General features: G+C 53.7%; 1 protein-coding gene across 1 annotated transcript; it reads right to left on the bottom strand.

Annotated features, from left to right (window-relative positions):
- Positions 1 to 7,582: 7,582 nt before the first annotated feature.
- On the bottom strand, positions 7,583 to 13,209 carry Nptx1 (neuronal pentraxin 1). Its single transcript, XM_038328161.1, is given in 12 exon segments — positions 7,583 to 7,962; positions 7,964 to 8,061; positions 8,671 to 8,850; positions 10,080 to 10,324; positions 12,114 to 12,150; positions 12,152 to 12,271; positions 12,273 to 12,293; positions 12,295 to 12,324; positions 12,627 to 12,638; positions 12,640 to 12,726; positions 12,728 to 12,891; positions 12,894 to 13,209. Coding segments are annotated over 12 exon segments (1,293 nt in total). The 5' UTR covers positions 13,072 to 13,209; the 3' UTR covers positions 7,583 to 7,841.
- Positions 13,210 to 27,403: the final 14,194 nt, after the last annotated feature.

Here is a 27,403-nt window from a genome sequence, read left to right as displayed (position 1 = left end):
TTCTGGGGTTTTCAGAATCCTGGAGGGACCAGCTCATGGAAACGGCCAATGGGATAAGGGGAAACAGCATCTTGCCTTCCAGAGCTTGACAGCCTTAATGGGAGGAATCCCAGGGGAGCTCTAGGTGTGACAGTAAGGGAGAGGGAGGGAGGGACCCAGCTATGTGTCCCTGCCTCATCAGCCAGCCCTTAGCACGTGCCTCGTCGTCCCCGTGAGCTGAGTCCTGCCAGCTGGTCCGGACGGAGCACTGCACTGGAGTCAGGACATCCTGGTTCTACTTCCAGCCCTAAAGCTGCACAGCCTCTCTGGACCTCAGTCATCTGATAGGTATGGATGTCATGGTTAGTGTCAATTGTTGATGTGACAAAATATGGTATCTCCTGGGAGTCTCAGCAGGGCACTGTGTGGATTAGGTTGGCTTGTGGCATGCCTGTGAGGGATCTGGGTAAACTGAGGTGGAAATGCCTACTCTGTGGAACTACTTACAAGGCAGACCCTAGTCCTGAGTTCAAAGGAAGAGGGTAGCTGGGCACAAGCTCCCTGCTTCTTTAAGATTTCTTTTGTTTCATGTGGTACATGTGTTTGTGTTGTGTGTGCAGTGCTGGCTGAGCCAGAAAAGGATAAAGATCCCATGAAACGAGTTACAGGTGGTTGTGAGCCACCTTGGGGGCGCTGGGAATTGAACCTGGGTCCTCTACAAGAGCCAGCCACTGTTCTTAACCACTGTGCCAGCTCTCCAGGCCCCTGCTTTTACTTCTTGACTGTGGATTCAACATGACCAGCTGCCTGGAGCTCCTGCCCCTGTGAGTACCTGTAGGAATGTACTGCATCCTGGAACTGTGAGCTAAGATACTCCCCAGGTACTTTTATCAGAGTAGTGTATCAAAGCAACCAAAAAGAAACCAAGACATACGGAGTTAGCTTAGATGCTCCTTAAGGCTCCATCCGTCACCTCCCAGAGGGGTTAGAAGAAAGGCCAGCGGCTCCAGCAAGTCTGTTGGGCTGCCTTGCATGGAGCCATTTGGTGAGCTGGGTGAGGATAGGGGTAGTCCTCACCGGGAGCATGGATGCCCCAGGCTTGTGGAGAGGTGGAAACTCAGCTCAGTTTCACTGGGAAACGGGAACGAGAGAAAACATGAAGTGGGCCCAAGCTGTTTTGGAAACCACTGTTGTACGAGAACTCCGAGCCCAAGAAGTGTGGCGGCATGAGGGGAGTCCAGCTGTGCCCACTACAAACCAGCTCAGCTGGGCTTGGTGGCCCCCACAACAGAGGGGCTGGAGGGTCATAGGAACGCTCACCTATGCCCCGTTGGCTCTCTGCCACCTGTTGTAATATAACTCTGCTCCAATTACAGGTGGTCTTGGGGAAGGCTCGAGTAAATAGGCCAGGAAGACTAGAGGGAGGGCCCATTCGTGTGGCTATGGGGAAAGCCTGCATCTGTCTGGCTAGATTTTCCAGTGTGGCTTTTGGGTGGGCACCCACATTCCAATAACCCCTCACCCCTGTTAATAGACTCGTTGGCCTCCCCAGGGGTGAACTTTGGAGGACTCGTGTCTCAGTGTGTTGTTGAGGCCTGAGGAGGAAGACTGGTGGAGCCCAACTCCTGGGAAGGAGCTTAGCTTCACAGACTATCCCTAGTGGGTAACGGACCCCCATCTCAGGACAAAAGAGGCTCCTGGGACTCCCTCTGGCTATGGGGCCCTGAGCCCCGGACCTCCAGCTGGACATTACACAGGCCTGTTTAGGTGCAAAGCTCACTGCTTCCCTCCGGGCTGTTTTAGCCTTCCTGTCAGGTGCCCAGATCAGGTTTGACAGCTGACAGCTGTGGAAAGTTTGTTTCTAGGCTGTGGGATTTTTGTGGATGATGTTTTTTGAGACAGTGGTCTCACTATGTAGCTCTAGTTGGAACTGAAACTCCTTCTGTAGAACAGGCTGGCCTCAAACTCACAGAGGATCTGCCTGCCTCTGCCTCCCAAGGCCTGTGCCACTGCACCTGGCTTGTTTCTAGTTTTGAATGCATGTTTACAAGGCATTAGGTAGGAGGCAAAAGTAGGTAGATCTCTGAGTTCAAGGCCAGCCTAATCTACAGAGTGGGTTTCAAAGACAGTCAGGGCTACAGAGAAACTCTGTCTCAAAACAAAACAAAAAAAAAAAAGGCATTAGGGATGACCAATAGTGTATGGCCTAGAGCTGCCTCCAACTGGGTATGACCCTCCCTGTATACCTCCTAAGAGAAGACTGTGCCCACCACAGCACCCTAAAGGCCTCCACTTTCTCTTTGTTTCTTTGTTTTGCTTTTGTTTTTCGAGACAGGGTTTCCTCTGTAGCTTAGAACCTGTCCTGGAACTAGCTCTTGTAGACCAGGCTGGCCTCGAACTCAGAGATCCCGCCTGCCTCTGCCTCCCGAGCGCTGGGATTAAAGGCATGCGCCACACTGCCCGGCTCTGCCTCCACTTTCTGTAGACTAAAGTAACACCTCTCTAGTGAGCCAGGGAAGACCATCTGCTTAGCGTGCCATAAGGACAGACTCCCTCCTTTCATGTCTCCCACACAATGGCTTGCAACCAAATCACTGGCTTCTATGTCCTGGCCAGGGATCATAGGCACTGGCAGGAAACCCTGGGGAATGTCAGCAAGTAGCCAGAGTGGCCAGTCCCTTCTGCGAACATAGTGTGTATCTGTGTAGGCATGGGGAGGGGGCAAGCAGATGACTTTTTTGGCTTCCATGGCCTCTGGCCTCAGGTAGTTAAGAATTCTAGGATCTATAATGCCAGGACATTGAACCATTCTATTCAAAGCTCTACATCTACCCAGAGTCAAGTTTTCAGGAATGGCCAGTCTTCCCTAGGTTCAGGGCTCCCAGTCACCCACTCCCTTTATTTTGTGGATATGAAACAAGCTAGCCTGGGAACTTCAAACGCACACATGGGATTCATCCATTCATGGGATATGGCAGAAGAAAGCAGAATCAATCCCAGGCCTGATTTCCTACATGTATCCAGCACGGATGGTGACCATGAATGGGGAGCCTGAGTTACTGGGTGCCCGGGCCCAGCGTAGTCATTTGTGGAAGCTCTTGCCTCTGTGTCAGCTGCCCCCGAGAGATGCAGAACCCTCATCCCAACATCCCAGTGGTTATAGGATTGTAGAGGGGCAGAGAGTGATGCTAACACAAGGCTGGAATTCCTCTCTTATAGATGAGGGTCACATGTCCTGACAACCTTGGTAAGTTTTAGAAGGGGGCAGTCAAGAAACGGCTAGAGAGAGACTCAATGGGTTAAGGGCTTGCTGTGCAAGCAGGAGAGAACTTGAGTTCAGATCCCAGAGTCCACGCAAAAAGCCAGGCACAGTGGCTGTAACCCCAGAGCTGGGGCGGGGGTAGAGGCAGGCAGATCCAGGATCTCATTGACCATCCGTCTAGCTGAATTGGTAGTCTCCAGCTTCCGTGGGGAGAACTTGCCGCTAAAAATAAGGGCAGTGCAGGGGTGGGAGTGGGGGATGGAAAGATGACTCAGGAGTTAAGATCACTGACTGCTCTTGCAGAGGACCTGGCTTTAGCTCCCAGCATCCTCACGGTGGCTGGCAACTTCACGGTAAACTCCAGTGCAGGAGAATCCGATGCATTCTCCCAGCCTCGGAGGCACACACACCACATACACAAATGCAGGCAAGACAACCCATATGTAAAGTGCAAACAAATCTTAAGAAAAAGGTGGAGAGCCGGGCGGTGGTGGCGCATGCCTTTAATCCCAGTACTCGGGAGGCAGAGACAGGCGGATCTCTGTGAGTTCGAGGCCAGCCTGGTCTACAAGAGCTAGGTCCAGGACAGGCTCTAAAAAAGCTGCAGAGAAACCCTGTCTTGAAAAACCAAAAAAAAAGAAAAGAAAAGAAAAGAAAAGAAAAGAAAAAGGTGGAGAGGGCATCGAGGAAGACACCGGTGTTGAGCTCGGCCTTGGTAATTACAACACACTGACCCTCATATGTTCCCACAACCACACAGCCATGGAGAGGAGAGTCCAGCGACACCACAGTCTTTCTTCACTCTTTACTGTGTAAAAATAAACTCAACAATTCATTCATCTCATCAAGAAAATGGGGGGGGGGGGTGGAGAAGCAAGGGTACCAGTATAAATAGTGCACTTTCAGAATGGCTGATGGTGTGGTATAACCCCTTGATACTCAAAAGGCTGCAGATCGTATGAAAAAATTAACGCTTTGGTTAGCAAAGAAATGAAAAAGTAAGATACATCGATTCTTTCATATTTACAGTATGTACATTGTAACAATATCAACTCTAGGGGGTTGCTCTTTTTGGCAAATAAGACAAAATTGGGACTCTAAGTATTGGGCTTTTGTTTCTCCTCAATGACTTGTTCCCTTTGAACAGATTGCACATAGTCCACTGCGTACAGAAGCAATACAATTCCCATCATCAGCTGAGTAAAGTTTACACGTTGTGTTTTTAGATGAAATCATGATTGCTTTCAGCCACACTCGGGTTACTAAGGACGTGACGCCCTTGTGTTTACCAGAGTAGCCTGAGTGTCTTCTAGCAAGCTCAGAATTGGTATCCAAATCCTCATCCTGTCTCACATACCAGTCAGCTCCAAGACAAAGAACCCACCATCAAAGGCTTTTTTTTAAACCTCCTGGTCCCCAGCACACCCTTATCAGAGCTCATTGGAATGACTGTGAACCTCAGGTCTGCCTCTCCTTCCCCCTCACTACCCACACGACAACCCCTTGGTCTCAGGTCCCAGGGCTGGTGACAAAGTGATCTTTGCAGTCTTAGAAAAGAAGTTGGAATCTACAAAAGGAAAGAAAGCATACAAAAATGTATCTTTCTGCCAAAATACATGCTTTCAGTCCTACATTTTGGTGGAGCCTGAAAGTATTTTCCAAGGGAGATATAGGTTGAGATAATTTATAAGTTTGGTCCTATTCTTTCATAAAAATACTCTTGTTTGGTATAAACTTTTTCTTCTACAGTAAGAGAATAATACTGTGTTATCAAAAGCCAGAAAAGGCTTACAATTCAAGTGGGCTCCTCAGCCCCCTAGGGCCTGGAGCCTCCGTGGCAGCTTCTCCCACCCTAATGCCAGGGTCTGTCGGACACCATCGGCAGAAGCAAACACTGTCTCGACAGTGCATTTTATCTCTTATTTTATAAAAATGGCTACCTGAGAGAGGCATGTATTATTCAGTGCAAGAGGGAACATCAATCAGATTACGGAGTCGATGGAAAGTATGTGGATTAGATTTGCGGCTGTCATTACCTTTCTCAGGGCCAGCAAAGTGCCAATTGTGACACAGTGACGGAGGGGAGGGGCTTGGCACAGACTCCAGTTAGGGGGCATGTGGGCAAGAGCTAGATGTCAGCTTCTGTCCCTGGCACCGTGGGTGCCGCACGGGAGAGGGGAGCTGGAGATGAAGGGGTGGAGGCATAAGCATTGGGGTGTGCTCTGCCCTCTAGGCCGGGGCAGAGCAGAGGATGGCTTGTGGTCCTGAACGGACAGCTCCCACCCCACCCATCTGGGTGCAGGTGGTTTGGGGCGCATTGGCAGGGGCTGGGGCTGGTGGGGTGGCAGGTTGGGCAGGAGTGCACCGGGCACAGCCGGTTCTGGGCCTTGCCTGGTGGTGGCTCCCAGACGGCTAAAGTAAGGGTGGGGCTCAATCTGGTCTGGAAAGTTGATTCCAAGCTCACGTTCTCGCTCTCTCCCAACCATGGGTACCATTCAGGCTTGTTCTCAACCTAGATGTTATAGATGCTTCTTGCTATGTCTGGGGAGAAGGAGGAGTAAGAGAGACTGATCTCTCTCGTGACCTCCCCAAAACCCCTGGCTTGCTTACCCAGCCGTTTTTTCAGTAACTACGTGGGTGATCACAGGACACTGGGTGGCACTCAGCACACAACACAGAACCAGAGAAGTCCATGCAGGCAAGGGAACACGCATTGGACCAAGGGAGCAAGGAACACACCACCCTGAAGAACATGCAAACACAGAAGATCCCCACAGATCCAAGGATGCCACAACCCGAAGGGCGCTGAGGAAGCACAAGAATGCAAGAAAAAGCCACTGCTGGACAACGCGTGGCACACCGCCTAATTCGCTCGCTCGGAGAGCGATGCGCCACAGAGCAGTGACCGGGAACCGTGCAGACACCCACAAGAACAGTGACACAGACAGACAGACGACACAAATGCACTAGGTTCAGACACAACAAAGACCTGTGTGGAAGGAGACAGGTGCAAGCCCTGCTCCCATTGAGGAAGCGTCTGCAGCTGCAGACGAGCCAGGCAGTGCGTAGGTTTCTAGAAAGACTTGCCCGCCTTTTGCTAGTCAGGCTACTGGAGACATAGTCCAGGTGTCCTTGGGCATGTGCCCACAGAATGGGGCAACAAAGCAGGGTCCACCCACCTGGACACAAGCCTCCCTCAGCGTTTGGCTGTCATTCAACAGACACATGTGCACAGACACATTTTGTCCCCCTCCTCAGAAGGCGGTAATGCATGCTGCTTTCATTAAGGAGAAGCCACGGCTCCGTGTCACAGGCCCGGTGGCAGGTTAGGGGCTGCCACAGGGCTTGTGCCCCATGAGATGCAGGCGTGGATGGCAGGCCCCACATGGCCAGCAGGCTCCACTTGAGAGGTTCCGAGCCCCTGGGCCCCCGAGAGGGGTCTGAGCTAGCTCACCTGGGCCTGGGTGCGCTGGGAGGGGTATGGCTGTGAAAAATGCCATGGGAAGACATTCCCATGGACCATGGGTCAGGTCCTCAGTGCCCTCTGGAGTGAGATCAGCACATGAGATTTCCCACTTGAGAGCCCCTGGTCTCTCTACCAGAGGGAGGAGGGAGGGGTGCCGAGGCCCCGTGTCCTGGGACTTTGTGGGGCACACTCCCTTCTCATAACCACTGGGCTGAAGTAGCACAGCTTTATAGGCCAAAAGGGAATAACAGTTCCCAGTCTTGAGTGACAGAAGGAGGCAGGAAGCCAATGGGTAAGGGTGCAGGACCTGGGGCAGAGCTGCTGAGTGGCCCCCTACTACCCTCAGATTCATAGAACAGTCAACCTGACTCGGGGCTGGGGAAGTAAATGACGGCATCTAGGTGGTACCATCCAGGACAACCAGCCCTCCGATTTTCAGAGAATCCACTTATCCCAAATAAAAATTCCTGTGGCAAGGCCTCCCCAGCCTTAGCAGACTATTATAAGACTTACATCAATAGCGGGCTATGGTCACTCCCAAAGAGTCTGCAAATGAGGATAAATGTGCTGAGAAAATACCAGCCCCAAGACACACAAGCAGCTGACCCTCAGGAACGTACAAAGAACCACAAAGAAAGGAGGGGAACTATCTCATTTTAAAGAAAAGCCTCCCCTACACACACACACACACACACACAACTCACTCACATCACCCACAACTCACACTCACTCACACACACACACTCACACACTCACACTCACTCTCACACACACTCACTCTCAAACACACACACTCACACACACACACTCTCACACACACACTCACACACACTCACACACACACACTCACTCTCTCTCTCACCTAACTCTGCATTGTCAAAGCTGCTTTAGCTAGGCATGCCCGGGAGATAGTAGGGCTCCTAGGGAGAGAGAATGGGGGTGTCCTTAGGGCCAAAGAAGAGCCGGGACGGCTTCATGTGCACGGAGAGGACAAACCAGGCTGAGTGAGTGTGCGTGTGCAGGGGCCATGGCCTTGAGTCATTCCTGGGGGGAGGGGAAAAGAGAGGATGGGTCATCACCACACAAGCAGGTGGGCAGGCGTGGGGCTGGGGGCTCAGCCCTAGCCTGAAGCCTTCAGTTGATCTGGCGGCAAGCCTCGAATGTCCACTTGGTGGCTCCACCAAAGATCTCGATCTGGGACTCAGTCCAGGCGATGACATTGCCGGAGAGGGCCTTGCTGCTGCAGGTGGCCAGGGTAGACCTCCCCTGGGGTCAGCTTGCGGTCCCAGATGTTGAAATGGGCCAGCTCACCCACAAACGCTTGGGTGGCGTCAAACCCTCCGCCTAGAGTGTCCTTTGGAGAAGAGTGGGGAATGGGAGAGAAGAAGGGGTTAGCTGGGTGACCCAGGAGTCTAACTGGGCAGCCCACTGCTAGGAATGAACCCAGGTATCCACACCTCCCTCCCCATCAGGGTCTCCTCCCTCCACCCCATGCACTTAGTACTGTTTGCGCTCCTGCATCTGGATCTTCAAGACACTGTACCTGTCCCTCCCTGAGAGGAGTCCTGGGAAAGGACAGGTGCTAGCCCACTCTGGATATAGGTTGCACCCCCTGCAAGCCTTGAGAGATACCCCTTTGTACAGTCAGTCCTCTGACTGTGAATGTGGGGGAGGGGGACAGTCAGCGATCCTCTCAAACACCCTATCTACTGAAAGATGTCCCAATAGGAATGAAAGACTTGACTTCCTGTCCCTTCATCTCCGTCCCAGGTGCCGGTGCCCAGTGGGAGATGAACCACTTCACAGGAGCTAAATTATTCATCGCTAAAAGTGGAACTGGGCTTCCCATGCCAAAGAGGCCTGCTGCTGCAGTCTCCAAGAGCGCTGGGACCTGGGCCCACTCCCACGGAGCTTCCTCAAGCCCTCCCAGAGTGCACACTCCCTCCCCCACCCAGGCTAGTACCTGCTCCTGGCCCAGGACCAGCACGCCCTGTGGTTTGATGGGGTGATAGGGAGCCAGGTTCTCTCCATTGCCACCCTGGGTACCATCCTGATAGGCCTCCCAGACCCCATCCCGGGTGGTCCAGGTGACGCAGATGTGGTGCCACTTGCCGTCATTGATTACAAAGGGCAGCTTGGCCACCTAGGGAAGAGGATGACATGCATTATGGTGGCCACAGCCAAGTGCTACCCAGAGCCGAGGATGCTCACAACTTCCGTTGCGATACTCCTCAACCCACTTTACAATTCTCGTTGGGCTATTAGGGAGCTCTTACAGCAGCACCACCCCTGCAGATGTCCTTAGCATCTGCCAACCCCACCCATGGATGGACGGGCAATGGAATCCCATCAGAAACCAACAGGGTAACCAAGGAACCCTTGAGACCCATCTGGACACACACCACCTCACTCCTCCCCTGCCCCCTCTTAGCTAGCCTGAAAACAAGCCACTAACAGCGTGTGTCCCTGGTAGCTAAGTTCACTACTACGGCCTCCCCACTGGGTCTCTTTCTCAGCATTCCACTCCCAATTACTAGGTCCTCTGGTCTACACTGCCTGCCATCAGCCCCTGCAGAGAACCTGAAAGAGGCTGTAAGAACAGCTCAGACTAGTCTGAAGCAGCTTTCACACCCTTATCCACCCCAGACAGGGGGATAGTGCATGACAAGTCCCATCCCACAAAGGCCAAGGACGTGCAGTGCATTCTAGGGTCTTTGATCCTGTTCCCAGCCAGGTCTGAGTGCATTCTCTCTACTGGTGCTGAGTAGAGAGGAGAGGGGTAAAAGCAGGTAGCTAACTCCACTAACCCAGAGGGGGCAGGGTGGAGCTCAGCTCTCTGGAGAGAAAACTGCCCTCTCCTGGAGGGAGGGGGCTAGCCTCTTCCCAAGAGCAGGGCCAAAGTGAGACAGATTAGACAAAGCAAGAGACTCTAGGCGGCTTACCCTCCAGAGTACCTAGTCACCAAATATGGAAAACCTCAGCCAGTCGCCCAGCCAGCGGAGGAGGAGCCGGAATATCAACAGGACGGACTAGAACATTCCCAGGGCTGTCCTCTACCACCCCTTCTTTCCTCCCCTCCTCCAGTTAAGTCCTCTTTCTGGAATGTTCCAGCTCTCCTTGTTTTCCCAGTGGCAAGCAGGTGAAGATGTACCTCCCATTTCCGATTGGCTTCAGCCTCCTCCTCCCGGTCGTCCTTGCTGGGCAGACATTTTTCTCAGAGCCACAGCCTTGATAAGCACTCCACACCCCAGGATCTAGAAGGCCTGCTGTCCCCTAACTCTGGTGAGGTGTGGGCACACAGCTCTGATGACATCCCAGGGCCCTGGGTGGGCCTTACCCTGTTGCCCTGGTCCTGAAGGATGGTGGCATTACCTTGTCATTAATGAGAATCTCCATGGGGTTGTTGCCCCACTCGATGAGGACCAGCTCGTTGGCCTGCCCAGGCACAGCGTAAGAGAAGGGCGTGCCCACTCCAGGAGCTGCGCTGGACTTGAGCCACATGCACACGGTGAAGGCGTACATCTCCGGCAGGCTCTTCTTCACCTTGGCGTACATGTAGTTGGTCCGCAGCGGGAATGTCAGCTGGAATTTGTCTCCGGGGCGATTGTCTTTCTGACCTAGGGAGGACAAGATGAGTCCTGCCATCTTGACCAAGTGCTTATGGTACGAGTTGTGTTTGGTCCCCCATCAAGTCCCGTGATGCAGAACGGGCCGCTGGCAAAAGAGCTGACCCAAGGTCTCTGCACTCTGGGCCCGGCCAGCCTCTTGTTTGCCACATGGTACCATCTCTGTGGAGGCAAAGGTAGGGGAAGAGCACAGGATAGGCTACGAACTTGCCTCGGACTGCAGAGTGGGCATGGAGAAGGAACTGGGCCTGCTTCAGGGCACACTGGCTGAAAGACTGAGAAGGTGTTGGCTGCAGGGGAGGGAAGGAACCAGGCTAGCTCCCTGCTGAGCATCCCCTTGGTGCCGACCTGATTAGACAGGGGCAGTGGTTAGGACCTCTTGATTGTGTTGGGATTTTCAGTCTCCACCAAAGACAGCCGATTCCTCCTGCCTGCCCCTTCTCTGAAGCCAGGACATGCTACAATCCAGGCACTCACTGCACACTCCCTCAGACCAAGCTGGCAGATCTCCACCAGCTCCCCCCACCCCTCCACACACAGGATGCTGCCTGGAGTCCACTGGAGGCAGGACAGCAGGGAATCACCCTCCTGTGGATCAGAGACCCCGGAGTGATGCTTTGGCAGGTGTCTGATCAGCTTCCTGGAAACTCAGGCCCCATGCCTGGTTCCCCCATCCAGTTTTTGACTGCTAACCAGCATCCTCTGGAAATGTCTTAACTCTCACCCCCACCTCTACACCTCCTGTGGCTGACCTGGGCCTGCTGTGACTCGCCTCCCAGGAAAACAGGTCCGGTTGAGCAGTGGGTACTCACCCTTTTAGAGTCAAGGGATGCACCTGCCCTGCCAGCTCCTGGCTTTACCCCTGCCCCAGAGCCCAGGAAGAATCTGGTACCCAATTAAGAGTGACTTCTAGAAGCAGAGGGTCCAGGGCTAGAACAATAACACCCCCAAGCCAGAGAGCAGCGAGCAGGGTCAGTCCTGACTGCAGATCCCTCCCAATTCAGGCTTGTAGTTTGGGGGGAAGGAGTACTGGCCTCTTTCAGGAGTGTTTTCTTTTCCTGAATCTCCCACCCCTCCCTTCTTAGGTCTCTTTTCCTTGATGTTTTTTTCAGTTACATAACACGCCTTAAGATGGCACTGTTTAAATCCAGCCGGCACATTTTGCAGTCCGGGCAGGGTCACGTGGCCCTGCTCTGAGCTGTGTGTCCCCCTCCCCCTTTTACAACCTTGTTTGATTTCTGCGACTCCAGGGCACAACTAATCAGTACACCCAGGCAGATGCTAGGGGCGGTCTGAGTTCACGACCAGGGCAAACTCAGCGGCATGAAAGATGGGTCACTGGAAAAAGGAAATCCAAAGAGGGGGCTCAAGGTGGAGAGAGGGACCTGGACCAGGACACCAGGGGCACTGGGCAACTGGGAGGAAAGACACTCAATGGCCGAAGAGGGCAGGTGTCCAGTCTTTGCCGGTGACACATTCCAGCTGAAGCAAGGCTTTCAGAACACTAAAGAAAGCTTGGGCCAGACACAGCTACTGTGCAAAGTTACTGAAGATTAAACAAATCAGACTTGAAAAAAAAAAAAATCCTGTGAGTGTCCTGACTGCACTGTGCAATCCGTTCTTAAGCTCCGCTGCTTCTCCAGGGCACTACGCGGGAAGCTCTGACTGGGGAGGGCTTACAGTGTGGGTCCGGGACCAGAGGCCAGGGCAGGGAGCGGGACCCTAGGCCATGTCTCTAGAGGGAGCCGAGAGCATGCAGCATGTCCCCCTGAGCCCTTACCTTTCTCCAGCTCGCTGATCCGCTGATGCAGGGAGGTCGAAGGCGCTCTCGATCTTGACCCTCTCCTCTGTGTCGTTCTTGGGGCCCCCTTTGCCCTCCTCCAGAGTGTTCACCCGAGACAGCACCTGCCGCTCCAGGTCATCGATCTTACTCTGCAGGCAGATCCTTGAGGCTGTTGGTCCTGGCTGGAAGAATTGAGGCGGCTGTACTGCTGCGGGGGCACAAGGGCAGGGGAAAACCACAACACACCGTTAGGCGGGCAGCCCGGACCGTGAGCGAAAGCCCGCGGCGCGGTCCCTGGGGCGATTGCGGGGGCGGCCTGGCGGGGGAGCTCCGGCGAGAGTGCCGCCCTCGGCGCCCCGCAGGGTCCGAAAAGCGACGGTCCGGCATCAGCGCGCCGAAGAGGCAAGGAAGGGGGGGTGGGCGCGGGGAGGATCGTGTCGGGATGGGGGTGGGCGAGGGCAGAAGGGCGCACAACGCGGAAGGGAGGGGGGGACCGCAGCTCACGCGGACATCGAGGTTCTCTCAGTCGGGTTTTGAGAGATTGCAAAGTTTGCCCGAGTTGGCTGAGAGTCTCCGCGGCCGGCGTCCGGGACAGGTCGCCCATCGTGTTTCTTGCCCGAGCCAGGCTGCTTGCGGCCGCCTCCCGACCTGGCCTCGCCAGGACCTGCGTCCAGGGTGCTCTGGCTCTCGCAGCGGCCAAGCTTGGTGGTCAGCTCCCTGATGGTCTCCTTCTGGCTGAGGATGGTCTCCTTCTGCTGCAGCACGGTCTCACGAGCTGCAGCACGTTGCTCCGAAGCTCCTCCGCGCCGCCCGCGGCCACGGACGCGGCACACATGTCGGCGTCCACCGGCACCGATGTGCAGATAAAGCGGGTCGGCCCGAAATCCTGGGCCCAACTGCCCAGGAGGCAGAGGGCGAGCAGCGCACAGGTGCGCGCGGCGCGGCCGACCAGCATGGCTGCGGACACCTGGAGCACCGAGTCCGCTCGGCTCCGGTGGGGCTCGGGCTGGGACCGGGTTCGGGCTGGCTGGGGCAGTCGCTCGGCAGGCGGCCCGCGCTCCGGGCACAGCGCTTCTCAGCAGTACGGTCTTCTCAGCCGCGCTCCTCGGCCCCCACTGCCGCCTGCGCTGCGGAGCCCGCGCCTTTTATGCAGCCGCGGGAGGGGCCTCGGCGCCGCCGACGTCAGCGGGGGAGGAATCCCGCTTTAATTGTGTGCGGACGGGCCCCGCGGCGCCGCGGGGGTCGCACGGGAGTGCGGCTGGAACTACTTTCAGCCCTCCCTCTCTCATCCCTCCCGGATCCGCCGCCGCCCCCATCCCACCCGCCTCCGTACGGCACGCCCCCGCCGGGGGCCCCGCGCCACTTCCCCGAAGGCTCCCAGAACACGGCAATGGGAGATCAACCGTGGACCTGGATTAGAGTAGGGAGGCTCCTACTCGGTGCCCCGAATCTCCGACGGGGCTCGGAAGAGAAGAAAGGCTACAAGACAAGCTCAAACCGCTGGGTCGCACTGAAATGCTGCGCCAGGTTTCAGGTTCTGCGCGCTTGCAGCCCTTTTTTCCCCCAAGTCGTCAACGTCGGTGTGCAGCATGCAGCTCGCCGAGGTTCAGAAAAGGGGTAGCGAGGGCCGCTCCACGGTTCATAGACGTCCGTTTGGGGCTGAAAGCCACGGAACACCCTGGGTCTAGGAACTCCCACGCCCTGTATCCCCGCCTTCTGCCATTCCCCTATCCCCAATTCCTGGGGTTCGCGGACCTAGCAATGCCACCTGCCCCCCCAGAAGAAGAGCACACCCCGTGCGCTCGTCAGTACTTGTGCCTTCTCGCATCTGCGGATCGAACCCTTCCTTCCATCAAGCAAGCCCTAGTTCCAGGCAGGTGGTTGCCCAGAAGCTGGCTCGAAAGGGGCCCCGGCGGGAGCTCCTTCCCTTAGAGTTGAGGATTGCGCTCTGGCGTGTCCGTGTGTCCCTTTGTATGTCTGTGTGTGTTGGGCTTCGTTACACATGAACTCTGCCTAGCCTATTCCTCGCTCTCCGGACTTCGGGGGAGGGGCCCCAGAGGTGGGCAGCGACTTCTTCGCATCTCTGATCGTTTTCTTATAGACCTAGACACCCCGACCAAGCCACCCGCTTACCCACGCCTCTTTTTTTTTTTTTTTTTTTTTTTTTTTTTTTTTTTTTTTTTTTTTTTTTTTTTTCCTTCTGGATAGCGGCACCGCCTGGCTGGGATTCCAGTCCAGGTTCCAATGCCTCTGGGGACTATGGACAAGGGTCTGGGCTGCATTGTGTGCCCCAAGTCAGAACCAGAATTGGGCCTGGGAACTCATTCCAAGCTCCAATTATGTAGAAAGGAAACTAAGGCAGGAGAACCCAAATCGGTTTTTAAAAGACTGAAAGCACTCCAACTACCAGATGGCCTGGTCGGCCCCGCAGACCGACCTCCCCCCCCCCCATCTTTTCCAATCAAGCCGTCGGTTGATTGCCCCACAGCCTTTACAGGGAGCTGGGCCAGACAAGGTCCCGACGGTGAGTCGGGATCCACAGGGAGCCCTCGGACAGAAGATCCCAGAAGTGGGCAGTGAGCATCGCCGGCGATGAGAGTAGAAGCCAGATTGCAGAGAAGCCATTATCCAGGTCTTCTCTGACGCCTCCTCCAAGCCCAAGCCCCAGGGGCGCCCCACTGCCTACGTTCCACATCTCCGCATTAAAACCATCCGGAGTCCGAGCTGGCGAGCCTCCGTGGCTCCTGCACGCCCGATGCATCATCGCTAGACCGCCTTCCGGGCGCCAGAGGGACCCCTCGGCCCGCACGCGGTCGTCCTGGGTTCAGTGCAGGGAGAGAGTGGCGGGGCTCCCGCCCCAGCGTGGTCCACTGCCCTGAACCGAGCACAGGAGATCCGCAGCGCCTCGCGCCCGGGCGCCCCTAAATCCTCCCCTTGGACCCAGGATTAGCGTCGTGCCTCTCTGGGCAGGACGTGCAACGGAGCCACACTTGCTGAGGCGGAACTCCGGAGGAATACCAGGGGCGCTGCGCTGCTTAGAGATTAGCCCCCCAACTCCCAGCCTAGTGCGGAGGGACGCGGGGACCCCGCGCAGGGCCTAGTGCTTCGGCCCGGCGGCGCCTCCCCCACGCGTCTGACACGAAGCAGTTCCCGTCCCGGCCCTGCGCGAGGCTATCCCCGCTCAGAGTGCGTGGGCGGCGGGAGACTAGCCTGGCCCTTCCCCTGCAGGTGTGTAGAGGGAGGCTGGAGTGCTTAGCTCGGTTTGTGTCTTGAGGGCCCAGGAGCGGACCGGGACTCCAATTTTTACCATCCTGGGAGACCTCAGCGGTTTGGTAACTTTCACACTTAGGTATCTGAGGGCGCATAACCTTTTGACAGAGGATGATGGGAGGCGGGTGGCTCAGAGGGGTAGAAAGAGTCCCAGGCCTGTGACCAGGGGCGACAATACCTTTGGGATCTATGGAGTTTAGGCTAGGGAAGACGCTAAGAGCACAGTCCATTGGGGCCACCATTGCGAAGTGCTCTGTCCGCTTGAAGGCGCTATGCGGTCCCCTACTGGAACACCCGTCACAGGTGGGCAACCACACTAGAAAATGCCTCTTTAAAAATTCTTTCCAGCCATTCTCAGAATCCTGGGTAGGGAGCATCCACCCTGGACGTTACAACGTGGCTCTGCTTCCCATTGTTCTGTCCTAGTAACTCAGGGGGCCTGGGGAAAGGAAAGGGAGTGTATCTTACCCAAAAACCATCAGAGGGGAACCCAAGGTGGCCGATGACAGGGCCTACACTGGCTCCTTAGCACAAAGACACTTATTTCTCTCTGCCTGGCCCGGGTACCACATCCCACAGCTTGGAACTGAGGTGGGAAGAATGTGGAGTAAATACCCCTGCGTGGGTCCTGTGGACACAGTGCCACACCTGGGGCTGGGAAAAACCTGGGGCCGGAGCACAGCCTTACAGAGTGGTCCCACCATGCCCATGCAAAGCCCAGAGATAACAACAGCAGGAGAACAGAATGAGATAGATAATTAGGAAGTGATGCATTTAGAATACTTAGTTTTCACTATAATTATTTAATTGTAATTTTTATGTAATTTTAGCCTTAGTGATGGCTGTGTTAACCAACTTGCAAACTTCCTGAAGATTGAGCAGCCGCCTGGCCTGGGCTCAGCACACCATGGAGTGGATGGGTGCAGTTCCACAGGCGGGCGGGTGAGGAGGGCGGCTGTCAGGGCCTTTACCCAGAGGAGAGTGGGAGCTTCCACAGGGGTGCTCTCAAGCCCCTTCTTACAGCTTGGCCTCCAGCAGTTCCAGACAGGGCACCAGCCTCCCACAACACCCCGGCTTTGAGCCCTTCTAGCATGAAGGTCCATCCACCTTGCACTTTGGGAGAAGCTATCCCAGCTAGGGAGAACCTGGGAGAGGCTGAGTGGGTGGAGAGAGGCCCATTCCTCTCTTCCCAAGAAGAGAACCACAGAGTCTCACTGACTATCAGAAACTTGCCACAGAGCCATGTGCAAACCCTCCTGGGGGACATGCTATAGCATGCTGGCATCTATCTTGGGTGGTGAGTGCCCTGCTGAGGATTAAGTGGCTGTTTTTTTTTTTTCCTTGCCCCCATGCCTATGTTGTTTGGGGCTGATTCTCTTTTCAGCCCTGATGCTGGCTGTGTTTTGTTTCTCCCCCTGAGTGGAGTGGGTGCCACTGGCACTTCCTATATGACAGCATTCCCCAAACAAGGTTGGGGGACAGTATCCACAGACAGCCACCTGCAGGCTTCTTACTACCACAGGAACCAGCCTTAAGGGACATAGCATATGTGTCATGAAACTTCCCCATAAATCACCTAGCGACCAATGGGAGGGGCGGGTGGTGCTCAGACAGCAGTAAGTTCTCACAGGCCTCTAGTCACAGCCTCAGCCCACCTGCACCCCAGAGTCATTCCCGCCCACCAGCCCTGTGACTTTGCAAAGACCTGCTCCCTGGCTGTGTGGGAAAAGTCTTTCTGTCTGTCCTCTCCTTGGACATGTCTGTGGCCATCACCCCCTATCTTATAATCAAGAATTTATAGTTCTGATTCTGCCGGGTGATGGTGGCAGCACACACCTTTAATCCCAGCGTCAGGAGGCAGAGGCAGGTGGGGGCGGAGCTCTGAGTTCATGCCAGTCTGGTCTACAGAGTGAGTTCCAGGACACCAGGGCTACACAGAGAAACCATATCTGGAAAAAACCAGTAGGGGAGGTGTTTGGGGGAGAGGGTTGGTTGTACTTTTGATACTTTTTAATTTAAAAAAAAAAAATGTTGAAAAAAGGATAAGAGGAATATTTATTATTGGGCTGGAGTTGCTCAGAAGTCGAGAGCATGTTTCTCTCTTCAGAGTAACTTGAGTTTGGTTCGCAAGCAGCAGAAGGCAAGTGGCTCACAGCCGCATGGAGCTCCAGTCCCAGAAGATCCGTGATCTCTGACCCCCATGGGCACCTGTAGGCATGTGTGTATAGGAACACACACACAACACACTCAAATCTAATGGTGAGCATTCCTCTCTGCTGAGCCCCTTACAAGACCCTGGTTGTCCTTTTTCAAGACCTCCTTCTGTATTTGCTCACGTGTCTGGTTAAGGCATGCTTTGGCTATTGTTCTCACCAATGAAGAAATGCACAGAGGCCCACCATAGGAGGTCTGGGGGAAATGTGATGGTCATCAAGCCCTAACTCCATCCCAGTTAGGAGTACTTGCCAGGGTTTGAAAGCCTGGTGGGAACAGGGGCCCAGCACATCCCGAGCCACTGTGGCAGACGGGTGAGGGCTGTCGGGGACTCCGGGCTCCAGAGCATCTCGCTTGTCTTCTCTATCTGAAGCTGGCCTTGCTCACTGTTTGCACCCACTGCCAAAATACAAGGGAGTTGGGCCCTGCTGCTCTGGGGGACCCACCAAGTCGTCACAGGGCAACTGACTCCCTTCCAACCTTCTGAGGCCTCATTCCTTTTGAGCCAGCCAGGAAGCTACTGGCCCAATCCTGCTGGGGACAGGGACCTACATGGTCTCTCAGCCAGCTCTTCCCATCCTGCTATGGGGCTGAACCCAGCTTAGGAGAGCTTGCACTGGCGACTTGTTTGTTGTCCCAGTGTAAGCATTCATTTGCAGGTGGGAATAGGATGCTGCCACAACTCTTCAAGCAGGGCTTTCAGATGCCAGGCGAGATCACTTGGGTCACTTAGCACAGTGTAAACCATGCCCTAGTGTTGCATCTCAGTTTGGCCAGACATTTTCTAGAGCGTCTGCCGAGGGCAGGCAAGGTGCCAGGGTCAGTGGATGAACAGAATACCGACCCCCCATCTTCCGAGAGCTCTCCATCCAGTACAGTAGACAGATAAAGCACACTTTCCTCCCTGAGCCCTCCCTCCCCCGGGCACAGGTCAGGGCTACCATAGAGAAGTAGTGTCTGCTGACTAGGTGACATTGGAGCAAGGTCTGGAAGAGTGTGAGGCACAGAGGTGGTTTGCATGATCAACACAGGAACTGCACATGTAGGTCAATGGCAGAATGCTCGCCTGGCATGCACAAGGCCCTGGGTTCAATCCCCAATATCACACGCTCACAGACAACACTCAGCATCATGGACAATGTAAGCAAGCGTGGCAGGGTGTTTACCTTGTCGGTCATGAAATGCTAAACGGTGTCATACAGGGATGTGGTAGAAACAGACAGACTTTAGGTAGATAGGGAGCCTGGCTGAGTGTCTGTCCACCTCCGAGCAACGGCAGTGGTGTGCTCTGTGTCTGGCATGCTCTAAGGTCCCAGACGAAAGGACTTGAGGAACAACAGAGACAATGAGATTCCACTTCATGAAGGCTGTAGCAGAGGCTAGGGAAGATTGGAACTTAAGGATGTCTTAGGGAATTAATGATAGCCCAAGACATTTGGCTTTGACTTGGGTTTGGAGCAAGAAGGATGGTAGAGGGAAGTTTCTGTCCCACCTGGTCTGGCAGCCGTTCAGTCCCAAATAAACACACAGAGGCTAATAATATTGATTATAAACTGTTTGACCTATTGCTCAGACTTATTACTTACTAGCTCTTACAACTTAAACTAACCCATAATTCTTGACTATGTTTAGCTATGTGGTTTGGTTACATTTTCTCAGTAAGGCATTCCCATCTTCCTTCCTCTGCGTCTGGCTGGCGATTCACTCTCTGCCTTTCCTCTTCCCAGAATCATTTAGTCTGGCCACCCCACCTATACTTCCTGCCTGGCTACTGGCCAATCAATGTTTTAGTAAACTAATCCGAGTGACAGATCTTTACAGTGTGCAAGAAGCATTGCCCCCACAGCAAAGGATAGAGCATGGGCCGTCTTCCTCTTGGGGGAGTGAAGCATTGATGGTGCCCACAGGGGAGAGAAGAAGGCATTGACTGGGTGAGCCTAGAGGAAGAGAGTCCGTGAGTCCTTACCCCAGAGTCTCACCCTCCCTTGGTGTTGTATAGCAAAGCATCACAAGCTATGCTGGGCCCAAGTGCTCTGCAGGTGTTGGGGATGTGAGGCGACCCTGCAGCCTGAAAACAGAGGTACAGCCAAGTCATAAGGAAGGCCACCCTGGAAGAATGTGGTGTTAAAGAGAAAACAGGAAGCTAGGCGGTGGTGACACATGCCTGTAATCCCAGCACTTGGGAGCAGTGACAGGCAGAACTCTGTGAGTTCAAGGCCAGCCTGGTCTTCAGAGCAAATTCCAGGACGTACACGAAAGCTGCACAGAAACCCTGTCTTGAAAAGCCAAAAGTGAAAATAAAAAGTAAATTTAAAAAAAAAATCAAATAAAGAGAACACAGGGGGAGTCCAGCATTCAAAGGTTTCTAGTCTCTGCATTAAAAACAAATAAGAACCTCAACAATGGATACACTGCCAGGCATTTGTACAGGTACTTTCTAAACTTCAAAATGCTCTACATTGTTCACCTTGCTGCCCTTCTGACACTAAGCTCATAAATGCAAATGAGAGCGGCCTGGAGTGAGCCATGTGGAGCCCCGCCCACATTAACTCTGTCCCAGAGATGAGATGCTCCTTTCTGCTAACGGCTTCTGGCTGGCCTGAAGGGTACCGGAGGGGCCCGCCAGCTCGCTGCATCCTTGCGCATCAATTTCACCATCTGCCAAACACCGGGAGAGAGCATATGAAATATAAAATGAGTGGAGGCATAAAAGTGTTTCGGAATAAAAATGGTATGTACCAGCGAGGGATTACAGCGACTACAAGGTCTCTGTATGGACACCATCACTCATACCTAGGAAAGGAAAAGCGTGGGCTCCTTCTAGCAAGAAGCAGCAGCTCTCATGCCTCTTCGCTGGGGGATGGGGTGGCCATTGGTTGACCCAGGACAGAGTAGTAGTTGAGGTGAAGTCCAAGGCCTCTCTGGGGCCATCCACAGCACTAGGGGAATGACATGTATCTGAATAAAGACATAGCTAAAATAGATTGGACCCCATGCCTATGTGGGTCCCTCTTCTTGCTGCTCAAGGGACCTAGGAAGTAGCACAGCTGGTGGGCCCCTGGATGTATTTTGCCCGGTTTTCAAATGAGGCAGTTGAGTAAACGTGCAAAGGAACAGGATTCCAGGAAAGCAGGAACTGGCCACCAAATCTGATCATTCATCCGCTTACCGGATGAGCAGCCGTCAGGGCCTGCTGCGTGCCAGGAACTCTCCTGAACCCTGGAGACACAGCGAGGTTTCTGGCTATTTTTTGTTTTAATTGATGGATAGAATTTTCTTGGTTTTAAGTTTCTCTTCGGAGCACTTCGCTCAAGACATTGGCATCCACTGCCCATAATTACCAGGAGATGTCTGTAAGAAGGCACGTTGGTAGACCCGAAGCCAGAATCTGACGGCCCAGAGTTCCCAGATCAACATTTTATAGTGTTCTAGAGAAAGTCCTTGGGCTTTTTGCCAGACTCTACCCTGAGTAAAAATGTCAAAAAACGGTACGATGGGAACTCTGTTCAAAGTGAAGCCAACGGCAAGCTAGAGCAGTGGGAGGGGAGAGGAGTACCGTCGATAAGCCCTGGGGTCTCTTCAGTTTCAGCTTGACTCTGGGTAGGATGTGAATTGGATTAGACGGAGGTGGAGAGGCACTCGGTGGAATGCCAGGCACGTGGGGAGCACCAGTCAACGAGTCAGTGGGGTTACTATATGATGGTATGTTGTTGGCTCAGCTGGGCTAGGTCAGGGAGGGTCTCCAGGCCAGGCAGGAGCATCCAGTTGTGCAGAAGGAGCGGAGAGACCGAGACCGGCACGCCATTCAAGCTGGGTGTCCCACCTCTCTGTGCCTCCTGCTGACTCAGGGTCTAGCTCTCTCAGGCCCTGAGGGGCTCTCACCACTATCTTTCCTGGGAACTCATGCAGATGGAGAGGGGCTCCTGGGGTGGGGAGCAGGGTCATCCTCAAAAATCCCCGTGTGGAAGGTAGAAAAGTTGGAAACCTTAAACTGCTTAAACAGCTGGAAAGAATGGGAGAGAAAAGGGAACAGGTGTGTTATGTCCCCAAGTCCTTTCTTGGAGGTAACTTTTGTTTCTGCTCTGACTGGAAAGACTTCACAGCAGGAACCTGGCTAGCCTCAGCCACCTCACCTACTTTCTCTTGGACCCTCCTTAGGCCTCTTGTCATGCTGTGACACGCTGAAACACAAATCCCCGGCCCATTGTACCCCTTCTTGCCAAGGAGGGTCCCCAAGTGCTGCCCACCAGGCGAACGCAGAACGCCGCCGCTGCTCATACTCCGTGTGCAGGGAGAAGCTGCCACTGCCGCCCCGTACCTCAAGGAGGAAGTAGGCTAAACCGGAGGGGACTGCAGACTGTGAGGACCTGCAAGGGCGGAGGAGGCCATTCGGTAGCCCCCATCGTTTCCCCAGGCTGTGGCCTCCTCCTGAAAAGGCAGCTTGGAGCTCCCAACTTTTCTGCACAGCCACACACCTTCCTGCAAGTGTTCTGGGTAGAGAGGGTGTCCACGTCTGTGACAGGCTTGGAGGACCAGGACTCTCCACAGGAATGAGCTCCAGTTGCCCCAGGGTGTCCGTTTTTTTAAAATTTTTTTATTGTTTTTATTGCGCTATGTATTTTTCTCCCCTCCCTTCTCTTCCTCCCACCTCCCCTTCCACCCTCTTCTATGATCCCCATGCTCCCAGTTTACTCAGGAGATCTTGTCTTTTTCACCTTCCTATGTAGATTAGATCCATGTATGTCTTTCTTAGAGTCTTTTTTGTTGTCTAGGTTCTCTGGGGTTGTGGATTGTACGTTAGTTTTTCTTTGCGTTATGTCTAAAAGCTACTTATGAGTAAGTACATATGATATTTGTCTTTCTGGGTCTGGGTTACCTCACTCAATATGATGTTTTCTAGCTCCATATGTTGGTTTCTCATAAAATTAGGAAACAACCTTCCTCAAGACCCAGTAATACCACTTTTGTGTATATACCCAAAAGATGCTCAATCCTACCACAAGGACATGTGCTCAACTATGTTCATAGCAGCATTGTTTGTCATAGCCAGAACCTGGAAACAACCTAAATTGTCCTCAATTTCTTATTTATTTTTGAGACAGGGTCTCACTATATATCCCTGACTAGCGTGGCACAGAACTGGGTATGTAGACGAACTGTCCTTAAACTCATAGAAATCTGCCTGTTTCTGCCTTTCTGCCCCACCACACCTACCTTACCCCCTTGTCCTTTCAGTAGGCATCTGACACCCTAATAAAGTGACCTGTGGCCCCTTCCCAGTTCCTTTAGCATCTTGGGGTGGAGACCAAGGGTGGTCTTGTCTGAACCTTGAAACAAACAATAGCCTCTGGTGCCCATAGAGGCTGGCATTGGGCATGGGGGCCCAGGGCTGGGTATATAATGTACCAGGAAGCTGAAGCCCATTGTAGTAGCTCTGGTCTCAAAACCTTAAACAAGTCACTTCAACTTGGGAGCTTTTTATCTCTGAGAGGTACTGTCTTCACCTCCCAGTAGAGGAACCAGATAAACCATATCTGAGTTGGAAAGGCCAGAGTACAGGGTCCTGGCTTGGGGGCCAAGGGCCAAGGAGGGGCCTTCCCTCCTACTGTTCTGGGAGGCCTCCTGGCCCAAGCCTACCTGATATCCAGGGAGTCTTTTGCAGACCCAGTGCCTGCAGAGGTCAGGGTGTGGCTCCTCCCAGGCCATGTTGTCCTGGGTGGGCTGGAGGAAGAACTAGAGTGGCCGTGGCCGTTGCTGGGAGGACAGTGAGCTGGCCACCAGGAAGTTCACTTTCTCCTGGTCAGACCCTGGCACCTGCACCCTTCTACCCAGGCATGGACCCTGCTCTCATGAAGGCCAAGAGTCCCTGTGGAGAAGAGTCATTGGCATGATGCCCAGCTGGATGCATTAGGTCACTCATACTCACGGCCCCTTTGAGTAGGTTCTGCTTGGGAGTACCGGAAGGAGAGGCTGAGAGTGACAGGAGCCAAGCCCATGGCCAGGGGGAACTGCTGCATTTTGCTGCAGTATCTGCTTGGAGTCTTAAATCCTCCTCTGTGTTCTCTCTCTCTCTCTCTCTCTCTCTCTCTCTCTTCTCTCTCTCTTTCTCTCTCTTCCTTTATCGTTTCCTCTCTGCATACATCTTTCTCTCTCCCCCTCTGTCCCCTCCCCTGACACCCTGGGCATCACCCCGCTTTGGTTCTGTGAAGTCATCGCACCGTCTTCCTGTGACTGCCATTGGAACCGGCAACAATGAAAAGCGCCCGTTTTACACCCACTGGCCCGGCAGCTCTACAGAGGCGCAGAGCTTTGATGCCAATAATTAATTTGGCTCCATATTGTATAACGTCCTAAAAAGCTTTCTGGGGTGAGCTCCTGCGGGCCGGACACTGCAATCTCATCAATATTGCACCACACGGGCACTACTCTGGTGTGGCTTCATTAAAAATTTAATTTGTGGTTTAAATCTACAGCGTTCTCCTTAAAAGGATGGAAGGGAGGCAGACGAGGGGAGGAACAGCTTTCGGACTGGGGGTGAGTAGGTGTGGGCGAGAGGAATCCCATGCCCCAGGGGAGGGGGCCTTCCTGGCTGGCAGGAGAGGCTACCCCTGTCTCATTGGCGAGTGTGCGCTGCCTGCTGCTGCTGCTGCTGCTGCAGGCAGGGTGATTGGACCATTCATAGAAAATATTTCTTCATGGTTCTTTCTTTTTTTTCTTTCTTTTTTTTTTTTCACTAGAGGGCTGCTGCTGGGAACCCAGGCTCTGGAGGAGGGCCAGGTGGCAGGGACGGCATTTTCCTCTGGAGACTGTGTCCTCTGTGACCCTTCAGATCCAAAGAGAGAGCCACAGCCCTGTACCCATGCTCCTGGCTGTGTGCCCTCTGAAAGGTTCTACGTCTCTGAGTTCAGGGCACCCCACCACCCTGTAAATTAAACAAAGTGACTCTCAGGATAATGGCAGCTCAGCCCACAATCGCCATCACCCTGGTGTGGCCATGGGTAGGCACAGGGTGACAGAACCAGAAGACACCCACAGGAGAATGTTCAGAGGCTGTAAGGTGGGCTCGTCTCATGTGGTCTCGCACCCCTTGATGCTAGCCCGGGACCCCCCACTCTGCTTGTTTCTGTTCTTTCCAGTTAGGGAGGAGGAACCATTTTGAGAGCTCAGGTTCTGGGGGTAGGGAATGGAGATAAAGGCGGGGTGGGGGGTAGCAAGCATGGGGGACACTAGGGGATTTAATGAAGCTGTCTGGACTCTGCCCTGGGGACTCGCCTGTCCAGTCAATTGTTTCCTTTCAGGAAGCGGGAATTTGCGCATCCTGGCCATCTTCTGATATTGTTCCAGAGTGATTAAGTTAAGCCTCCTGGGGCCAGCTGGGGGAGGACAATTGCTTTGCAGAATTGATCTGCTGCCGAAGCATTAGCAGCTCATCCACCCTTAGCGTGCCCACCTCTTGAGGCCACTGTGTGGGTGCCCTCTCCTTCCCTCGCTGTCCTTCCTCTCAACCTCCCCTCCCCCGACTGTCCCACACAAAGGCTCTTATCTGGCACTTGTACTCAAGTCTCCTGTCACATATCAGAGGCCCCAGACAGGGACACGGGCAACACTACCCATGCTCGCTACCCATGGTCTCAGGCTGTGCAGACACCAGCTGAGGGTTGGCAGAATACTGGGATCAGGAAAGGCACAGGAGAAAACCCAATCTAGCCCTGGCCAAGGGGCTCCTGGCTCCTTTCTATCTGCAAATCCTCTGCTTCCTAATCACCAGGACAAGACACTCTGCCTTCATCAGTGCTGGCTTTAGAAGACCCCATGAGCTGGGGTGACCAGGGCGGGGTGGGGGTGGGGGTGGAGCTCTGGGACTCATAGGCTGAGGCTGGGCCACTTAGGGAGCGAGCAGGTGCCAGACCATGGATCCTTCTAGATGCAAGATCTGCCCAGGATAATAAAAGACTTGGCCTTGTGGGTGAATTCCGATGAGAGAGTACTCTTAGTCATTGGGTGTGCTTTCCTGAGGAAACATGGGACTAGGGCCATGGGTGCAGCAGGCTTGGGTGCCTGCTTCTCCTCGTGCTCTCTCTGGCTATGAGCCCATGCATCTCTCTCAGGCTGGGGCCCATCCTCCTCACCCGCTCCACATCCTCAGACAAACACACTGTTCTTAGAATGCTGTTTCTGGGCCAAAGCTGTGTTTTCCCTCCTTTGAGGAATTCAGACACTGCCTGGGCTCTGGCAGCCCTAACAAGTCCGGCATTGCTTCCATCCTTAACAGGCCAAGGGAAGAGTCAAGCAATGCGAAGGAAATTTCTTCTCTGTGGCCACGTCGGGAAGAAGACCAAAGAGGTCCAGCAGTGTTCCAAAGGCTCCCTGTCCCGTTCTCTATTGCAAAGCTGTGTGACAAGTTGTCAGAACTGTGTAGGGTCACTTCCCAAGTGACAAGACTTCCTTCTGGCTGGCACCAGGCTTCAATCTTTCCCCTTTCCCAGCCAGAGATTCCCAGGGAAATTCCAGCTTCTTGGAGACCATTGTTTTTTTTGTTTTTTTTTTGTTTTTTTTTTTTTTGGTTTTTTTCGAGACAGGGTTTCCCTGTAGTTTCTAGAGCTTGTCCTGGAACTAGCTCTTGTAGACCAGTGGAGACCATTGTTTCGTAGCCCAAGAGCCGAATGGAGCACTGTTGGAATATCTGTCTTTGTCCCACCACGATGGTCACAATACAGGGTTCTCTGCAGGCTCCCTTGTGGCTGGTAAGGGAACAGAAGGAAAAGGATTCTCAAAGCATCTCCCTCGTGGGACCATTGCACACTGGCACCCCTTGTTCTTACTATGTAGTCCTGGCTGGCCTGTGGCTAAGTTTTTTTTTTGTGTGTGTGTCTCTCTTTTTAATTTATAATTTAAATTCTACATCAGCTGCCTTAGTCATTTTTTAAAGTCCAATTCCATTGTCATACGGCCACCACTTCCATCCTCTCAGGAACCCCATGAAATGCTGACTTCTCACGTCCATTCCCTAGCCCTCGGCAGCCCCCATTCACTTCCTGACTCTATAACGCTTACTGCTTCAGAGTCTCTGTGCAGCAATCCACCCAGCACCTGCACGCACCTCACCTTTGACCTAGGGTAAATCCTCTCATGGGTGGGTGGGCCAGCCCTGGCTGTGACAGCAGTGACTGGTGGCCCCATTGGCTTCTCTCATGTGTACATTCTAAAGCAAACACGCTGGGCCACATAGTCCACCTGCTCAGCCCAGATGCAAACGCGAAAGCTGCCTTGGGACTCGGGATCTCATTCTGGGTCCCAGCCTCTCCAGCCTGAGTCTGCTGGCTCCTGGAGTTATGCTCTTTCCTGCCCAATTTTCTGAGCCTATTCACTGTCAAGCGTTCCTGAAAGCTGTCAGGAAGGGGAGCATTGTAAGGGGCACACCAAGCAGTATCATTGCCGTTTAGAGTGTTCTGACTCTTTGGAGGCAGATGGGTCCCCTATGTGGCCAATTCTCCATCTTTTAAGACATCAGCTGAGCATCCGGTAGTCTGCTTCAGTTATGAAATTAACTTCTTAGAGTCGCTGTTGATCCCAAAGCTCCAGGCTTCCATCCCTCAACAAGACAAACTCACATCAAGTTCAAATCTGTAGATATTTGTGTTTGACCAGACTGTCAATCGTAGGGCCTTGAACCCCAACTCAGCTTTGACAAGTGAATGGCTCCAGAGCTCCAGAAAATGCTGGGCTGGTTGGTTTCTAAGGTCGTTGCTCAGGTGAGGGTCACCTAGCTCCTAGGCTCTCTTGTACCTGATGTGGTTACCAAC

This window comes from Arvicola amphibius, chromosome 4, assembly GCF_903992535.2.
Source record: "Arvicola amphibius chromosome 4, mArvAmp1.2, whole genome shotgun sequence".
NCBI lineage: Eukaryota > Metazoa > Chordata > Mammalia > Rodentia > Cricetidae > Arvicola > Arvicola amphibius.
The sequence above is the reverse complement of the archived record's forward strand: the minus strand, read 5'-3'. Positions and strand labels throughout refer to the sequence as shown.